Raw genomic sequence first — 15,420 nt, 5'->3', positions numbered from 1 at the left:
TGTGACTTGAAGTTAAAATACTTTATCTTTACAAATTTTAGGTGTTGCAGAGTTGTGTGAGTTGTTTAGGAGCTGTTGTGAACAATGTCAGTCATAATTACAGGCTGGTCAAAGACTGTTTTCAAAAATTCTTTGGTTAGTATATTGATGAAAATTTATATTTTTGTATATTTTGAATGCAGTTTTCATTTGCTTTGTACTGTTATTCCATTTACCTTTATCAATAATAAAACCAGTGCTTTCTTATTTAACCCTTTATCATTTAAACCAGCCATATCCAGCCAAAATATTCTACTAGTTTTATGTTCAAACTGACCAGATCTGGGCTCTCACACTTACCCTACAATATTATTCCAGAAATAAATACTCACATCATTGAAATTTCAAAGCTACAGGATAATGCATGACTAATCCAAATTGATGTGAATAAATAAGCATTACATTTGACAGAATAATCTGAATGCTAAAGTAATTGTGTTATATATGTTTTATGTAGCGTATATTTTATTAGTATCTCTTAATATTTGTCTGTCTTGTGAGTATGTTGGCATCTATCTGTCTTGTATGAATTTATCTGTCCAAAAAGAAAGAACTTTTTAAAAAGTAAATTTATCACTTTACTCAGAATGTCTCCTTCAAAATATTTCTCTTCACTATTGGTACATTGTTTCCAACATCCCCCCCCCTTTCCCCCCATTTTTGGGATGCATTTAGAATACTTTTTCTTGGTAGCTTTTATTTATATATATATATATATATATATATATATATATATACATATACACACACACACATACATATATATGCATACACACACACACACATATATAAATATGTCGTATGTTGTCTGATTTTGGGTTTGGGAACAAAAACGTTTGCAGAGTCTAGTTCCGGAAAGTAAACTGGCTGGTTGTTAAGAATCATCTTATGCTTCTGTCAAAATGCCCCAGATAAAGTAACATGGGAGTAGCTCCTGTTATCACAGTACAGCATCTGGGTATTATTTGTCCAAATTTCAGGCCTCTTTTTTGCACTGCTTTTCTCAAATGCTTCAGGACATCTCAGAAAACTTTTCACGAACTGTCTGCCAATGTGAAAAGCTCACAATGAATGACGGACTTCTAATTAAAAAAGGCTGACATAATCTTTACATTTGAGGGGTTCTGCTGTACTTTATTTGGTCATGGCAGAAAGATCAACCCACTGCAATTACTACTTTTTGGTGTCAATATTGTAGCCATATACTCACATTTTGTCACTTGTTATGGCATTTTCCTGAAAGTTTACACCAGCACTTGAATAATGACGCAGACTGACTATAACTTGGTTCTCTTTTTATTCACTTGTCAGAAAACTCTCTACAATTTGGAAATTATGTGACAGAAATTTTAACAGATTCCTATTTGTTCTAAAACTTTATGGGATAGTTATATAATGATTTTCATAGGTCACAGTACTCACTTTGGCTTATCATTTATAGGTGTTATTCCTACAATGCATTACATACAGTTCAAACAATCCTCTCCCCATTTGCTACAGCTTTAGAGATGTCTCTGTAAAAGTCTTTCCTAATTTGAGATAGATTTTCACATGTTTTTCTTTCAAATCCATTGTTTGACTTACTACAAATCACCCAGTGTAGTAAACCTACATTCACTTTTGAGCATATAAATGGATGATTGACTAACTGATATGACTATTATTATACTGATAATCAAGATCATCCATGTGCAGCACTGCAGTTACTATAAAGCTGCAGCAAATAATTGATGCAGTTTCAAAAGTTCAGTTTCTCTTTTTGGACAGCTAGACTTTGTATGTAATTGTTTCTGTGAGTTTTTCTAATATATGTGCATATATACATGTGTGTGTATGTGTATATATTTATTTTTTGTATTAACATTCTTCAGGTGTCCTGTCTAAATTGATGGCTGATCATAAGAAAAATCCTGATAATCCAACTCTTGTGAGCAGAAGACCTACTTTATTACGGGCTTTATTCACAGTTGGTTTGTTGTGTAGGCACTTTGATTTTGATTCCAAAGATATGGGTGAAACAAAGGTAAGCTACTGTATTGTTTTGAACAACATTAATAAACAAAATCACATGAGTGACTTAGGTTATGCTTGAAATATAGAGAAAGGGTTAATATACAATAATTTGAACTTGTTGATGATGGTAGGAAAATAGTTGTACTTAGTAGAAAGACGTGTAATTTGTGTGAGTGTAAAAAAAAAAGGGCATTTCAAATGCCTGAAATGAACCTGAGTGATTGGTTTTAGATTGGTGTAAGGTTGGCTATGTCATTAAGAAGTTTGCTTGGTAACCACATAGCTGTGGGTTTGTTTCTGTTCTGCTGCACTTTGGGCAAGTGTTTTCTCCCATAACTTTCCCTTGTAGTACATACAGTACAACCAGACAACTCATAGGTAGCTATAGTTATTATAACATAGCAATGTGCAGCATGTATAATACCTAATTTTTGTTGTTCAAATTTTTTTTTCTGTTTTTCTCATTAGCATAACTCGTAATTTCAGAATCCTGATACTTTCCCATAGGAGAGTTCCATAATTTTACCAGTGGACTAGTGGACTAGTAGGATCCCTAGTTCCACAGAATGAAAAAGATTAGGAGGAGCAATTTAAGAAAGAAAGGATGATTTGCATTTTTATTGCATATAAATCTTATTGTTGCCTAAGCAATAAATGATATAAAAATATACAATAACAATCTATACAATACTTAATATACATATCATTCATTAGTATTTAATATGCAATTATATATATTGATCTTGCATTTTCAATAGAATTCTTCTGCTATTGCTCTGTCTTATATTATCTCTCTTGTTCACCCCACCTTGAATAAACAGGGAAAATGTAGAGTAGGTAGGACTTTCCTGACTTGTAGGATAGAAAGCAACTTTACTTGTGCTGGTGTCAAAATAAGACAAATCTGTTAATCCAATGTTGAGGTTGGTGAATAAATGGAAACAATGTGGGGTTGAGAACACCATATAGTCTTACTGTGGACATAACAATATCTCTACTTCTGGTGCCATGATAAAATGCATTCAGTACACTCAGTAAAATAATTGGTGTTAGGAAGGGCCTCCAGTCAAAAAAATTCTGTCAAAAACAGAATGTATCAATGAAACTTGATCTCTAACCCATCTAGGAGAGTCTTATTGTTGAAGTGGCTACTGAAACATTTCACCATACTAACCTGCCCCAGGGTTCCACAGTTTCATGTTGTACATAAATGTAATTGAGTGATCTTCATTCTCTATCAGGGAGCAGAAGTCTCCAAAATATTACTTCTGATATGGCCTGATACTTAGCACATTTGCAGTGGCCAGCAAAGCCTCTTCTGTGTTGAGAAACAAGAGTAGAAATCTAGGTAGTTAATTACTTTGAATAATAACTGATTAGAATTGTGCTGATCTGTCCATCTCATGGTAACATGGAAAAATGGAAAATGATGTAATGATATATCATCAGCATCATTTCATATTCACTTTCCATACTGCCATGGGTTAGATGGGTCAATGCTGCTCTCCTAGTTGGAGGACCACATTTCACTAAAAGTTTCTAACAGGTCCTCTCAAACTTACACTTTACACTCGCATGCATACATGCGCATGCACGCTATATGCTTGTTTATATTCATCAATATTAGTTGTTTATAAGGTGGAAAACTGGCAGAATTTTTAACATGCCAGGCAAAATGCTTAGTGGCATTTCGTTCATCTTCACATTTTGAGTTCAGATTTCACCAAGGTCAACTTTACTTTCATTTTTTCAGGGTTGATGAAATAAGTACTAGTTAAACACTGGGTTGATATAATTGACTTGCCCCATTCCCCAAAACTGTTGGTCTTGTGCCAAAATTTGAAACCACTATTCATTGTTTATGACATATTGGTCCTTTATTTTAAGCAACAGAAATTAAGAGTAAAGTAGTTACCTATGTTCTACAAGAATTTTCAATTTATAGACAAAAATTAATGAGGATTGTATTCTGTTGATCACAGGTTTCCATTAAGGATCGGGTTTTTGATGTTCTTTCATATTTTATTGCCCACGAAGATGAAGATGTGCGCATAAAAGCTCTCACAGGTTTAGGTAAGTGAAATTTTCTTATTGGTTTTTAAAATAATATCCTTTTTATAAAACTAAAATTTCTGGATTTTGGATTGCTATATATGGGGCATAGATCTGCAGCAAGATATTGTTGGTTATTTTAAATATGGTCAACTTATCCATCATAGTGTTGAACAATATTCTTTGGTTCCCTATCAATTTGTCATGTTTCTTTGTCTCCTATTAAATGACTCAGTTTCTCCTTTAATGGAATATTCTATTGTACTTGGGATATGACTAAAGTATAAATTTAAATATAAAAGGAGTAAATTTAAGACGAGGAAAAATATTGTCTTTTTGATCAAATTTTATTCTATTGTCACATTTTTAAATAAGTTGTTCTTGTAGAAAATTAATAAAAGTTTAATTTCACTTATAAATTAATCCATTTGTGGTTTATAACTTTTAACAAAACAAGTGTCAACTTATTATGTGCCTTCTACATTTGCTGTAAATTTAAAATTAAATGTTCAGTTAGACTTCTGGGTTTTCACTGAAAGTGATGATTTACATTTATCTATTAAGTTGTAATTCATAGATGTAATTCGTTTAGTAGAATTATTAATGCATTTGAAAAAATGCTTTGTGGTATTCATTCCAGCTCATACTGAGTTCAAATTTTGACAAGTGCAACTTAGTTTTTTATCCTTTCAGAGTTGATAAAATAGTCAATCAAGTACTGGGATTGATAGCATTGGAATTTTTGGCCTTGAGCCTAAATTACAAACAAATATGTATAACAAAATGTCACCTTTGTTTAAAATGAAACTTTACTGTTATAAAGCAATCTAAGTTCGAGTATTCTATTAATTATATTGGAAAGAATACAAGCGTATAAATATTTCAAAATTGAGTTACTACTATCTTTTTACTGCTACTGATTTTCCAATTAATTCCTAGAATTTAAAAAGAAAAAAAAATTCATGACTTATTTGCCTTGATTACATGGAAATATGACAGATAATTCAGTATTTATATCTGCAATACCATGAAAGTATAGTTTCAGTATAACTGATTGAGCTTATCTTCAAATTGTATTTTGTTTTAGGTTTCATGTGTATCCGTCATTATGAGTACATGCTTGGGAGGACCCTTAAAGAGCTTTATTATTATCTTCTGACTGACTATAATGCATCAATGAAACTAAAAATTCAAGTATGTTTTTCTTTGTTCTTTAAGCATATTTTACCAATTAAAATATTACTTACAGTTGATACATAAAATAGTTAATTAATACATTCATCTAAAGAAATGTGTACATTAGTCACACATTCTCATACACAAAATATCACTCCATCTTGTGTGATTTATGTCAAAAGTAAAGATTTATTTAGATTTATTAGGTTCATTGCAACAAGTTTTAAGAATGTTTATGGTACTTGTATCTGCTAATTAAAAATTTTCTAAAGAATTTAAATATCATAGATAAAAACTTCTTTGGATGAAACTATATTGGAATGAGATTAAAATTCTTGACAATTATTTAGAAAAATTTTGATGTATATGTTTGTGCTAAATTATATTCTGTTTCCTATGTCTTTGTAGACATTTTGTAGCAATTATTATTATTATTTTTTTAATGTAGGCTTTGAAAAACCTTCATGGTTATTTAGTTGAAGAAGAAGTCAAGATGATTCAAGCTGATGCAGAATGTAAGTTTCCTGAGTTTGACTATTCTACAATCTTTTATTCTTAATTTGTAATATAGGTTTGTAATGTAATTCATTTGATCTTTCAGATTTGAAATTAATTGATGTGAAAATGTCAAATAAACACCAAATATAATATGAGAGTGGGGTTACTTTCTTCATTAAAATTATCTGATTAGCTTTATTCTTTCCTTGATTAACTATTAATAGGTTATTTTATGATATTTATTTTCATTAATCAGTAAAATTTGCTATTCATACCTTGTTAAAAGAAAGTTCTGTTGCTTTTTGTTTAAGATAAATAAAAAAATATTCCTGATTATTCATCCATAATTCTTCTGTAGAAAGTGTATGATATCTGCAAATATACAGCAGATAAACAAGATAATTTAGTTCAATTTTTAAGATTTTGGGAAGTGCACAGTTATGTAGACTCAATTGTTTTAATCTCAAAAATTTCTTTGGCATTGTTGGTAACATCTATTCATTCTGCTTTTGCATTCATAAAAGGATTTATCCTTAATACTGAATCAGGAAGCTGCCAAGCAGTATGCCACTTATATAATCTAGATAGTTAATTACCATTGAAATATTGTGGCCGTCTTTAAAGTCTGAAATGTTGAATTTAGTAGAATTTTAGCATTTTGGTTCTGATAACCCTGAACATAATGTTCTCAGGGATGAGTTACTTAGTTTCAGCATCCAGTGATCCACTGTAGTTGGAGGGAAGAAATTATCTGTTGGAAGATATTTGAAGTAATTGTGATTTGTGTTTTTGAAATGTTAAATAGCTGCCTTTGTAAGTGGCAGTTAGTTTTGAAAATGTCAATGTTGTGATTTACAATTAATATTATTTTTTGTTTCAGGGAGAAAACAGTGTAAAGCTGAAGATCTAAGAGACATGGGTGACGTACAGTCTGGGTATGTTGACATTTTCTCAACTTCTAATACTTGTTGATTTTTGAATTCACTCTGATGGTAGGTGGCTGTGATGACAGAAATAAAAGTAGAACTAAGCTGTTAGTGTTTTTTATTGTGGCTGTAGGCACAAGAAAACTACAATTAAACATAATGAACCAACAAAAAGCAAACTTTATAATACTGCGATTTTTGCAGACGCAAAGTATTCCACCATGTTATAACCATTATATCTTAACAGGTTGAGCATTTGAAAGTTAAGTGTCCTGATCATAGATACTGCACAAAACAGTCCCTAATAATTTAGTAAAGATTCAGTAAGGATATTGCCACATGTGTGTGTATGTGCGTGTGTATTTACACCCAAGCATCCATTATACATGAGGCAAGGGTACATTGGATGGTGTTTTTGAATGTATACGAAAAGTTGAGATAATATATATGTTACACAATCTTTCTGCTAGTATATATAAAACACTTTGTTTCATTTGTCTAACTTGCATGTGGTAGTGAGAGCTGCTCTGTATCTGTTGATGTTTAAAGTAAATTTTTTTCAGTTTTAATCACTTTTTCACAACTGCTGCCATAAGCACACAAAACAGAGACTTTATGAAATGGAAGCCATATGTGTGTGCATAATTTTTATCATCCAGATATTTGATTTGTTGCAGGCTACATTGGGTTACAAACCATCAATTGTATAATTTAGTTTACTGCATCAACATCCAAAACCTGATAAATTTGGTTGCCGAATTTTCTTTGATCACAATGAAACTTATGTTAAATATTTTTAATGAAATTACATAGCATATGATGTAATTTTTATTTCATTCCTGTTCTGTTTTATTTCAGAATGGCTAGTACAATAATACAAGTTTATCTCAAACAGATTCTTGAATCTTTTATTTGTGCCAATTCTCAAGTACGTGGAGCTGCATTGGATGTTATACATCTTGTTCTACGGCAAGGCCTAATTCATCCTGTACAAGTAGGTGTCATTGCACTTTTTTTTATTGAAAACAGTAGCGTTTATTTTTGAAATAAGCAAGTTCATATGTTTTGAACAAAGATCATAAATTTTGGGTAATGACTGAAAGAGTATAATTGCAAACACAAGCAGTTGAAATAGGGTTCTTCCAAACGAGCTTTGGAGTAATGTTATTTAACAGGGTGTGTGGCTTGGAGATCAGGGAGTCTCTCTACATTGAGCTGCTACTTTTCTGCATTGAGAGGTCCCAGCTCTGGTACTATGGGCATGTGATTAGAATATTGTAGGAAAGAATTGCAAGATGGATTCTTCAGGCCAAGCCAACCAGCAGGAGACCGAGGGGCAGACCAAAAACAAGATGAATGATATCCAAAATCTCAGTTGGTCATACACATGGAATTCAGCAAGAATTACAATGACAGTTGATTCTGATAGGACCCTATGGATGAGGTGCCTGAAGACTCTAAACCCCATCATCATCTGAAAGAAGCCCATTGTGTGTGTGTGTGTGTGAATGATTGCTTGCGTGCGTGCGTGTGTGTGTGTGTGTGTGTGTGCACGCGCGCAGAAGTATGTGCCTATATCCCCCTCCACTTGATGTCTGTGTGTGCTTATCGTAAACAAAGGTCACTATCTCGCACATTGTGTCATTTATATACAATCCTCCATGAAAGCATGTTTGGACATGTTTGTTTACTTGGAAATAAGTAAAGTGTTAGTGAGGAGAAGAGCATTTAGCCATAGAGAAATCTGCCTCAACAAACTTTTGTCATATGCAAGCATGGAAAATTGATGTTAAAATGGTTGTGTTGATTATGATTCAAATGGGATTTTTTGGTTTAGAGCATGTATGATATAGTGAGAGGGAGAAGGAGCAGAAGTAACTACTGTAAAATTAATACCATAAAAACTTGATTTTTCAGTGTGTACCTTACCTTATAACTATGGGAACAGAAAGTGAAGCTGCTGTCAGGATTAAAGCTGATCAACAGCTACAAGAGATAGATAAGAAATATCCTGGTTTCATTCATGTAAGCTGATTTATATATAGCAAATCTTTAGATTGCTTTATAAAACTAATAGTGTATGTTATTAATAAAAACTAGAATTGTCACTAAGTTCTCAGGCATATATACTTTAATGTCATGACATCTGATTCCAAGCTAAAATACCATTTAAAATATACAGATAAATAATAAAGGAATTTTATCAATTGCTTTTTTAAAATCAACATTATTTTGTCATTGAAATTCCTATTTTAAATTTAAATTTAAATTTTTCAGAAATACGGGATAAATAATTTTGTAAAATCTAATTTTTACAAAATAAAAATAAATTTTTCTGATTATAATTATGGAATCAAATGAATTGAAAGTTCTGTAAACTTCAAAATTAATTTTTCTTTTGGGTTTAGATTGTAGATAAAGTAAAAATTATTTTTTGGAGGTAAAATCAGTATGATGTATTTGCATATTATTTTCATAATTTTTCGTTGAGTATAGTTGTTGATTATAAAATATCTGTATACTTATTTTCATGTATTCAATTTGGGATTATTTTTGCTTTTCATTAGATGAAGGCTCTTCAAGGAATTAAGATGTCCTACAAAATACAAAGTATCATTCAAGACCCCTCAGAGCCGGTCCGTGGCCTTAGAAACATGGATAATTCCTATCAAAGTCTAAATGCATTCCTTTACACTGTCCTTAGAGGAAACAGACAACACAGGCGAGGGCTTCTCACTTCAGTGTTAAATTTATTTGATGATTCTGCTGTAAGTCACTAATATTTAATTCGGTTATATACTTTGAGCAATGTCTCAAAAAGATCTTTAAAAAATAAAAGAAAATGTTAATCTTTTTAGTTATTAAAAATATGTTTTCTAGTATTTAATCCTTAGTTTGTTTTAATATGTTATGCAAATTTGTACATTTTTATTGCTTTAATTTGCATAAATGTTAGAACAAATTGTTTATGGGTGTTTAATTCTTAATTATGATTTCATTTGACTTGGTAAATATAGTCCCTGTGACATTTGGAAATGAATCTGAGAAAAAATAATTAAAGAGTCTATTATATATATTTTTTGACTGTTGTTAGCAATATTGATATCTTTACTACTGAGTAACACTGGTACCTCTATTTTTAGCTAGATTTAGTTTTGGTCCAATAAACAGATATTTTAGTTAGTCATTAAGTGTTAGATATTCTTTATAACAAAGAAAAAAATTAATCAAGTCATCATCATCATTGCTGTTGTTGTTGCTACAATTGCCATCTCTTTTATTTTTCTCTGCTGGTATTGGTTGGGTAGGTTTACCATACACTACCTGTTGCGATCCTTTATTATTTCATCTGTGAGATGCAGCATCCTGAGGTTTTGTATCTTTTGTGTATCTTTTTGCTTGCACTGACTACGGCATAGTATCAAGTTTCTACCAACTGTCATCCTTACATCAAATAAAGCCACTTCACAAATGGTATTGATATTTTGTGCTTTCTGTCTCTAATTAGAACTTTTGGTATTTGCCATGTTGCGTTTCAAACTTGGGACTCTGAAACATTCTAGGATTGGGACTTTTTTTTTTTTTTTTTTTGTAGTTCCTCAGTGGATTATTCAATATAAACCAGGTTATAAAATTTCAAAACTCTCTTAAGTTTTATGTAATCCATGCCAGCATGAAAAAAGTAGATGCAAAAACAGTGAAGAGGATGGTGTCAGATTATATTGGTGATGGATGGGTGGGAGCTGTTTAGTTCATAAATAAGTTATTTGTTATGATATTGAGATTTCACTGATTCTTAAAGAAAGGTAAACAAAACAACTGAAAGCAAACTATAGGTTTCTGATGTTGAATTTGTCAAATAAACATTTCCATTTGTCTTATTTAATTGCACTCTATATTATCATTTGATGATATTTTATTATTTCAGAGAGTATCATTAGAAGAGTTGTTATATGTTGCTGACAATTTGGCGTTCTTTCCTTACCAAACACAAGATGAACCTTTATTTATCATTCACCAAATAGACATCATTGTATCAGTCTCAGGATCAAATTTGTTACAGTCTTTCAAAGAAGTAAGTATTTTTCTTTCTTTGTTCAGAATTTTTTATAATACTTGATTGTTATTGTTTTCAGTACATTAAGAAAATTGATAGAAATTTCTTGTAACACATGAACCCTTTAGCATTCTTACATTGTCTTTAATTAATCATGCATTATCTTGCAGTTTCAATATTTCAATGAGGTGATTGTTTATTTTCAAAATGACATTGTAGTATAGGTATGAGAGGTCAGATCTAGTCAGTTTGAAGACAAACCATATAGAATATTTGGGCCAGATTTGGCTGGTCAAAATGCTAAAGAGTTAAAGTAATTTGCACTAAAAATTGATGAGTATTTCTTTTGTCTGTTTCCATTAATTTAAACTTTAAATTTACTTATTAACTTCATGATATGAAATGCCCCTTTTTTCTTTTTTGCGTTGTTTCTTAGCATACTTGATGGTTTCTTCTCTATTACTCACAAATGTATTCTGAAAACCAGAGAAAAAATTTATATAATATTGCATTTTTTTTTGTTTCAGGGAATATTTATGAAAAATAACTCAAATCAAAATAGTGATAAAAGGAAAAAAGATTTTTATGATGATGAAGAAGAAGAAGATATAGAAACTTTAATGGGTAAATGCCATTACATTTGTATGTTCAGTTATCTTTGGCTGTAATTGTGGAATAAGTATAAAGAGTAATAAAGTCTTTTAGTTTTAGATTAATTTAACAAAAGAGGTGCAATGTGTTAAACAATAGAAAATGATTAAAAGTAGTTTTGCATTAATTGACATAACCAAATGTGAAGTGAAACAGTTAAGATGTTCACTTTACAGTTATGTAATTTCTAATGTGTGGCGCTTTTGGGTAGGTCTACTTTTCTACTTTGCGTGAAGGCGCATGGCTCAGTGGTTAGAGCGTCGAGCTTACGATCGTGAGGTTGTGAGCTCGAATCCTGGACCGGGCTGCGTGTTGTGTTCTTGAGCAAAGCACTTTATTTCACGTTGCTCCAGTTCACTCAGCTGTAGAAATGAGCTGCGACGTCACTGGTGCCAAGCTGTATCGACCTTTGTCTTTCCCTTGGATAACACTGGTGGCGTGGAGAGGGGAGGCTGGTATGCATGGGCGACTGCTGGTCTTCCATAAACAACCTTGCCCGGACTTGTGTCTAGGAGGGTAACTTTCTAGGTGCAATCCCATGGTCATTCATGACCGAAGGGGGTCTTTTACTTTTCCACTACCTCTGGTAACCTGAGCCATGTAAGTGAAATTGGGTCAGCAGAAACTGTGCAGAATCTCAAGATTCTGCTTATTCCGTCATATTGTCTAACCCTACTGAGGTCGACTTTGTCTTTCATCCTTTTGGAGTCAGTGAAATAAGTAACAGTTGAGCATTGGGATTGATGTAATCAATTAACTCCCTCCACCAAAATTTCAGGCTGTGTGTGTATAGTGGAAAGGACTATCAATTTTCAGTTTACTAACACTTTTGATGCCAACCCACCTAAGAACACCTTGGTTCTATATGATATAAACTTCTTGTTTTACAGTTATCTAAATTAAAACTTTCCCTCAAAATTTCATGCTGAGATGTTCCAAGCATCAACTTAATAACAAGAAAATAATTTTACTAAATTCTTCATTATTTTAAAAATTAATTGAAGCAAAAGCACTGTATATCAACAGAAATATGGTAATGAAGGGGTTAAGATGTCTGAACTTTTAATTGTAAGTTTTGTTGCCTTTTTAAATATTCATGCTTCATTTTTCATTGCAGAAAAGCTGCAAAGTTGCAACATTCAACCTTTGCAAGAAATTTGCAGAATTTCCCAGGGCTGTATTCTTTTATTGGTATTAAAACAGCATTTAAAAGACTTATATGGCTTCACTGACAGGTAAGGTTCAGTTTAATTCAAGACATTTCAACAAACTCTGCAAGGTAGTACTCCAGCATGGCCACAGTCTAATGACTGAAACAAGTAAAAGATGAATTATTTATGATGTTTTTTGGTTTCATAATGATTTTACTGGAGTTTTTATGGTCTGAACAGAGAGTGATAATGTTGATGTGGTTGGTGCTTAGCTTAAACTTCTCCAGAGAAAACTTGGCCTGAGTGGAAACTTCAGAACACTACAATACTAGACAGAAAATGTTTGATATAAGCTTTGGAGGAGTGAGAAGCTGTTGGGATTTTAAGAAAAAAGGCAAGTGCAGTTGCTTTGATGGCACATATCTTGCTAAAGATTTAGGAACCACTGCAGTAATAATAGAAAAGACAGAGAATGTATCTAGCACATTGGTAACATTTTGATAATTGAAAGGCTTGCCAAACAGTTGGATATTTTCATTGCAATCTTGTATGTTTGTTCCTGATATATTGAACAGTACTTTAATTTGAGATACACTTAAGCCTTGTAGAGGATCGATAGTTGATCAGAATTAGAGTAGTGTTTGAACCCGAAGAGAGAGTTTCTCCTTTGAGATATAATTTAGCTATGTTATAGCTATATGGTTCTGTTGTGTTGATGCCCCCAGACAATGAAGTAGGCTAGCCCAATACATAGATATAGAGGGAGAAGTCTAGACGTTAAGGAGTTGAGAAGGGGTCATCCGAACATGTGATATAACAGTGGCGATGAGGATTTCGTGACTCACACAGCCACTGTGTAGTATTGCGATATAACAGGTTCACATGCAAGATCATCAAAAAATATGTTGCTATTCAATGAGACCAGGCTGTTGTCTCTGTTAAAAGATGCTTTCATATCTTTGTGGAAGTAATTTGTGTGTGTGTGTGTATATATATATATATATATATATATATATATATATATATATATATATAGCATGTGGATGCCTGTATGGGTGAAAAGTTATTAAACTAAGAAAAGTTGTATTATCTATATTGGTTAAAAGTAATGTAGACAATTCTTGATTTGTTAAAAAAAAAAAAAAACAAGAATTATATAAAAGAATTACAGAATTCTGAAGTGCATCAAAATTTGTAAGAATATGTTTGAGTGAGGACTCTTGATACTATGAAGTGGTCTGACATGATAAGAAACAAGTAGTGACTAAAATAGACAACTCTAAGAATGTTGAAGTCTATGTTATTGCTTTCATTGAAGTTATCAGGGTCCAGGGAACATCTGAGAATAGCGTAAGGATAATACTTTTGGTAGTTATGGGTCTAGGAAAACTGCCAGCAGTCAATGAGGTGAAGGTATTCAAAATAATAAAAGTTGTGTCTCTTTACTATTTTCCCCACATATAAGATGGTGAAAATAGAAAAGTAGTTCAGATTTATGTGGTGTTGCTCTTCTTGATGAAGCACACTCACACATTTCTATAAATTGGGATAGTTATCTGTTGAAATAATTCAGTAGTTTAGTGAGGGGTGGTGAATGTTTAGAAGCAGTAGATTATTTGAGGGCTAATAGATGGTATACTGACAGGTCTAGTAAACCGAGGTTGAAGTGACAACGTAAGTGTGTTTATAATGGGAAGGTGACCAGAGGGGAGGAATTCACTATAGGGTTTTACTCTCCTGTTGTTATTAGTTATTATAGTTTGTTTTTCTGTGAACTCTGCTCTTGCTGTATGCACTGCTTCTCCCCACCTATTCGTTTTCTATAGCTCCACCACCACCTCAACACACTCTCATCTCTCCATCTTTAGCCTACCCCCACGACCCTTACACCTCTCCTCTTCAGTATTTCTCTCCAAGTCTTTGCTATGTCTATCTAATTTTGTCTTCCATGTCCCCTTTACCTTGTAACTTACATTCATACTCATTTTATAATGTGGTTTAGCCATGAAATTCCCCTATCTTATTAGACTTAGCCCTTTGTCCCTCCTTTTCTCACTAATTTCTTTCCTATTCCCTATCCCCTTTCTCATCCGTACTTCCCGCCCTAGTAGTGTCTACATTACCTTCTCTACTCCTGCCTAGAATCATTAGACTCTTTCTCTGCTATTTTCTTTCATTTACAAGGGTCTGTTTACTCCCTTAGTCTTACAAGTTGCAAAGCAATCTTACTAGTGCTGGTGCCATGAAAAAGCAGATGTTGGGGCTCTTTTTGGTCTTCTGACTCATTGAATCCTGTCAAACCATCAAACCCATGCTAGTATGAAATACCACATAAGTGAGGTTGATGTTGATGATAGTATATTAAATAAATCTTTTTTTTTAAGTTTTATATTTTATTATGGTAATATACAATAACATTGAAAAATAACATAAATTTATTTTCTAATTTCAGCAAAATATACCGGTACTCCCCAACAGAAGCAGCCAAAATTTATGACAAACCGTTGTCTCGGAAATTTTGTGTTGAATTTACACCAACATCAACTATAGAATTATTGAAAAAAGGTACAGAAAAGTTAGTTGAGAGGGAAGCCCGAAGGAAATTGGTTGAAGAATATTTAGATGTAAGAGCATTTTTAATCTTTGTTTTATTCCAAGTTACTTTCTTTACCGAACTCTAGAATAATATTTCTTCTGTCAACTGAATAATAAAAGTATGTGTTATAATTAATACCTTTCATCCTTTTGGGTGGGCCAATAAAATAAGTACCAGTTTAGTACTGGGTTCGATGTAATCAACTTACCCAATCCCCCAAAATTTCAGGACTTGTGCCTTTAGTAGAAAGTTTTATTATTA

At 32.3% G+C, this 15,420-nt stretch overlaps 1 protein-coding gene across 8 annotated transcripts in view; it reads left to right on the top strand.

Moving 5' to 3' along the window:
• LOC115210193 (nipped-B-like protein) overlaps positions 1-15,420 on the top strand; it is a 140,093-nt gene that overhangs the window by 121,356 nt on the left and 3,317 nt on the right. For all 8 annotated transcript variants that reach the window (XM_036502006.1, XM_029778661.2, XM_036502005.1 and 5 more), the window contains 13 exons: positions 42-135; positions 1,911-2,062; positions 4,035-4,125; positions 5,192-5,298; positions 5,729-5,795; positions 6,659-6,713; positions 7,563-7,698; positions 8,622-8,729; positions 9,272-9,472; positions 10,633-10,779; positions 11,289-11,385; positions 12,530-12,647; positions 15,016-15,187. In XM_036502006.1, the coding sequence (XP_036357899.1) occupies positions 42-135; positions 1,911-2,062; positions 4,035-4,125; positions 5,192-5,298; positions 5,729-5,795; positions 6,659-6,713; positions 7,563-7,698; positions 8,622-8,729; positions 9,272-9,472; positions 10,633-10,779; positions 11,289-11,385; positions 12,530-12,647; positions 15,016-15,187 (1,545 nt within the window). The remainder of the gene's footprint in view (positions 1-41; positions 136-1,910; positions 2,063-4,034; positions 4,126-5,191; positions 5,299-5,728; positions 5,796-6,658; positions 6,714-7,562; positions 7,699-8,621; positions 8,730-9,271; positions 9,473-10,632; positions 10,780-11,288; positions 11,386-12,529; positions 12,648-15,015; positions 15,188-15,420) is intronic.

This window comes from Octopus sinensis, linkage group LG4 (genome assembly GCF_006345805.1).
Source record: "Octopus sinensis linkage group LG4, ASM634580v1, whole genome shotgun sequence".
Classification (NCBI taxonomy): domain Eukaryota; kingdom Metazoa; phylum Mollusca; class Cephalopoda; order Octopoda; family Octopodidae; genus Octopus; species Octopus sinensis.
This window is presented reverse-complemented; position numbering and strand designations above follow the sequence as displayed.